Source organism: Rhinopithecus bieti, unplaced genomic scaffold (assembly GCF_001698545.2).
Source record: "Rhinopithecus bieti isolate Rb0 unplaced genomic scaffold, ASM169854v2 scaffold_19, whole genome shotgun sequence".
NCBI lineage: Eukaryota > Metazoa > Chordata > Mammalia > Primates > Cercopithecidae > Rhinopithecus > Rhinopithecus bieti.
This window is the reverse complement of record NW_016803360.1, coordinates 1,276,526-1,281,090: the sequence shown is the minus strand read 5'-3', so window position 1 is coordinate 1,281,090 and position 4,565 is coordinate 1,276,526. Positions and strand designations below refer to the sequence as shown.

Here is a 4,565-nt window from a genome sequence, read left to right as displayed (position 1 = left end):
AAAACTTCAGTTTGCCACATACCAAGTACTACATTCAGTCCATGCAAATGAAGTGATATGTAGACATGGTATTAGGTATTATAAGTAATCTAGAGATGCTTTAAAGTCTATAGGAGGATTGTATAAGTTACATGCATATACTATGCCATTTTATAGAAGAGACTTGAGCGTCTTTGGATTTTGGTATCCTGGGGGTCATGGGGGGCCTGGAACCAATCGCTCACAGATACTGAGGATAATTATGTTTAAAATTACAAGCTTTCTAGAATAAATGCTCTGATAAAAAGAAGAGAAAGAAAATCTCTTATTTTCAGCAGGGATAATTATGCTTCTTATTTTAAAATTTTAATTGTCCTTACAAAACCTACAAAAAAAGTTGAGAAAATTCAATATTACCTATATCTGGATATAACTGTATTAGCATTTTTGTATATTGTCTTACATTTTATGTATTATGTTGTTTTTTTACAGCTTTTAACATACAATATATACATAATTTTATGTCCCACTTTTTTCTCTTAACATTACCCCATTTTATTAGTTTAATATCACTTTAAATGGCAGTATTTTAATGATTGTATTATATTTCATGTTAAATGATAGATAATATCTTGGTAAGTAACAAATTTTCTTTTTTTTTTTTCTGAGATGGAGACTCACTCTGTTGCCCAGGCTGGAGTGCAATGCCATGATCTCGGCTCACTGTATCCTCCGCCTCCCAGGTTCAAGTGATTCTCCTGCCTCAGCCTCCCAAGCAACTGGGACTACAGGTGCCCACCACCACACCCAGCTAATTTTTGTATTTTTTTTTTTTTTTTTTGAGACGGAGTCTCTCTGTTGCCCAGGCTGGAGTGCAGTGGTGTGATCTCCGCTCACTGCAAACTCGGCCCCAGGGGTTCATGCCATTCTCCTGCCTCAGCCTCCCCAGTAGCTGGGACTACAGGCACCGGCCACCACGCCTGGCTAATTTTTTTTGTATTTTTAGTAGGAGACACAGTTTCACCGTGTTCGCCAGGATGGTCTCAATCTCCTGACCACGTGATCCACCTGCCTCAGCCTCCCAAAATGCTGGGTTTACCGGTGTGAGTCACCGCGCCCGGCCTTTTCTACTGTTTTCTTTTGAAACATTATCAGGAATAGGATTTCTAAGTAAATAAACATTTTAAAGCTTTTGATAGCTGGAGGAAGAGGACATGGTCTTTGCCTTCTTTCTCCTCAGTTGCAGGCTCATTTTTCTCTCAGTCTTCATAATTACATTGTCTGATTTAGAGTGTGATTCCATTAATGCTAGATCATGTTACTCAAAATTAAACAAGTGGGTAATTCCAAGATTGATTGGCCATACTATTGTCACTGTATTAATGCTCATTTTGTTACACTGGTTCATCTTCCTTCTCAACTTACCTATTGCCACTTGGGATATATATTGATTCATTATGATGCCAAGCAGTAACATAGGAGTGTTTGATCCAACAGAAATACACAATCAAGGACAGCAAAAGTAACACATGAAAGACCATAATCAAGCTTAATTTCCACTTGCTCTATTTTTTCACGTATCTTTAAACTATGGTTTTAGCTTTGATAAATGACTGAAGCTGGAGAAGCCATGGTTGAAATCAACCTATACTTCAGTGCACAGTTGAGGAGCCAGAGACTAAAATCATCTACACAACCATGACAATGGCAGCATATCTTTTCTTCTTTGAACAAAAATCATTTTTGCTTTCTTTTTTACTGTATAAAGTTTTTTTGGTTTTGTTTTGTTTTGTTTTTTGTTTTTTTTTTTTTGGGTTTTTTTTTGAGACAGAGTTTTGCTCTTGTTTCCCAGGCTGGAGTGCAATGATGAGATCTCAGCCCACCACAACCTCTGCCTCCTGGGTTCAAGCAATTCTCCTGCCAGCCTCCTGAGTAGCTGGGATTACAGGCGTGCACCACCATGTCCAGCTAATTTTTGTATTTTTAGTATAGACAAGGTTTCTCCATGTTGGTCAGACTTATCTCGAACTGCCAACCTCAGGGGATCCGCCCACCTCAGTCTCCCAAAGTGCTGGGATTATAGGCGTGATCACCCTGCCTGGCCTAAAGCATTTTTTAAACATGAAAATAATAAAGATTTTGATAGATGTTGCTGAATTGCTAAACCTTATTTAAGTAACTCTCTGTTTTATCCAATAGTTTTTATCTTCCTTGTTAATCAAGCAATTGCAGAGTTTTAAAGTAACTTTAACAATTCCTTCTTCTTCCAATTAAATAGCCTAAAACATTCAAAACCAGTAGGCAGCGTGAAAAAGACATATATCCTTGTTGTTCTTTTTTCTCCCTGTTTAGGGGGAGCCCAACACCCTCTGCCCTCACTGGAAGCACAGTGAGCCATCACTAATAATTCAGTAGCAGATATAAAACATAAGGGAAGAAAGAATACTGAGTGATTCTCAGGTTGCCTTCAACTCTGCTTTAAAGCCTTGAATATGGGTGATAAATTTTATACTCATATAGAGAAACAATTTGCTCAACCCCATAAGAATAACAGAAAGGTGACTTTTAAAATAATCTAGTTGACTGTATTACATATTTGTCTTGCTCTACTCCAGACTGTCAGGTTTGCCCTAGATACCCAATAAAGTAAACCCTGGAGACTACTAACCCAAGTCCCTGAAGTAGCCACTGATGTCCTGTGATCAATGGATACAAAAAAATAAATAAATAAAATAGGTCACTCAAACAAAGTACCCTTTCTCTTTTTCCATTCCATCCTCAGCTTTTCCACTTTTGTAGCTATTTAAAAGCTCTGAGTAAAGCCACTGTGTTTTGATACACACCCAGCCTCTGGTAGCTTAAATTACAAGTCGGTCTGCAGTCAGAGACTCAAAGCTGTGTCCTAACTTTCAAAGCTGAAAGTGCATAAGAGCTGGCATTTGATCCAATTCAGCATTTAGTTTTACAGCAGAGAGATGAAAAAGAGTACTGTATATTTTTTAAAATTAATACGCAGAATATAAAGCTCTTGTAACAACGGTTAAGCCCTATCTTCACATATTACTAACCAATGAATAAAATGTCAAATATGAGATAATCTGAAAGCATTTCATCACTGTATCAAATCTAGTTCATCAATTGACAAATATTTTTGTTCATATAGAATAGAAAGGACACTTGTCCAAGCATATTGGGTAAACAAATTATAATAACTATACAGCACTCTCAAAAACTTTAGAATAATGGATGGAGAAACAAGGCAAATAATATAAACAATACATGGTATTGAACAGGAATTATAATGATATACCTAATATTTCCATAACTTTCTAGAGTTTACAAAGTTTAACACTCACATCAGCTCTGCACATTTGGCATTATTGTCACAATTCAATGAATGAAGAAATTGGTATTTAAGAAAACTGCACAGGCCAGGTGTGGTGGCTTACACCTGTAATCCCAGCACTTTAGAAGGCCAAGGTGGGAGGATCACCTGAGGTAAGGAGTTCAAGACCAGCTTGGCCAACATGGTGAAACACTGTCTCTACAAAATTACAAAAATTAGTCAGGCATGATGGCGGGTGCCTGTAATCCCAGCTACTCAGGAGGCTTAGGCAGAAAAATCACTTGAACCTGGGAGGCGGAGCTTGCAGTGAGCCGAGATCATGCCATTGTGCTTCAGCCTGGGTGAAAGAACAAGACTATCTCAAAAGAAAAAAAAAAAAAGAAAACTGCACTTGCTCAAGGTTTCACTCCTTCACTTCTGATCTTCTAGACATTTAATTTTTGGAATTTGATCTTGGTATCAAATTCATTATTCTGAATGTTCCAAGAAATTAAATGTCTAGAAGATCAAAATTGAGGCATGACTGTACCAAGCATTCCTAACAGATGCTGTATTTGTCTGGGCCTAGGACATAGATCATGCCAAGTGCAGAAGTTTGTTGGCAAAGGCATGGCAGTGGGAATTCTTGAGGCCTCTCTTGAAATCTGGAAGACAGTGAGTGGACCATCTTGCCTGGAGGGGAGGCTTCCAGTGAGGCTGGGATGGTAAATATAAAGTTGTATACTTTATTCAGTACCCCAGTGGGTACCTAATGAAATTTGGAAGAAGGGAATGATATTATGTCTTTGAAGAAAATGACAGTAGGCTTCAATAGGTAGATGAGTTAGAAGTGTTCTTTATATTTTTAAATAATTTATGCCTGGGAACCTAGGACTCAAGACCTCACTAAAGACCATAAATGTTCAGACCACTAATCTTGGCAAGATTGTTATAGGTATCTTGAGCTGTCAAAATTCACTCATGGATGCTCAGTAGCTAAAAGATATACACTTATGGAGTAGGGGCGTTCAAAGATGGCTGAATTGGAACAGCTCCAGTCTGCTGCTCGTAGCATGATTGACACAGAAGACGGGTGTTTTCTGCATTTCCAACTGAGGTAACTGGTTCATCTAATTGGGACTGGTTGGACAATGGGTGCAGCCCATGGAAGGCGAACTGAAGCCGGGCAGGGCGTTGCCTCACCCGGGAAGCGCAAGGATTTCCCTTTCCTAGCCAAGGGAAGCCGTGACAGACTACCTGG

At 38.6% G+C, this 4,565-nt stretch overlaps 1 protein-coding gene across 1 annotated transcript; it reads left to right on the top strand.

Moving 5' to 3' along the window:
• The first annotated feature begins 1,193 nt into the window (after positions 1-1,193).
• LOC108534327 (protein cornichon homolog 4-like) lies at positions 1,194-1,522 on the top strand. Its single transcript, XM_017879630.1, has 2 exons — positions 1,194-1,425; positions 1,473-1,522. Exons 1-2 carry the CDS (start codon positions 1,194-1,196, stop codon positions 1,520-1,522), a joined length of 282 nt encoding a protein of 93 aa, XP_017735119.1.
• Positions 1,523-4,565: the final 3,043 nt, after the last annotated feature.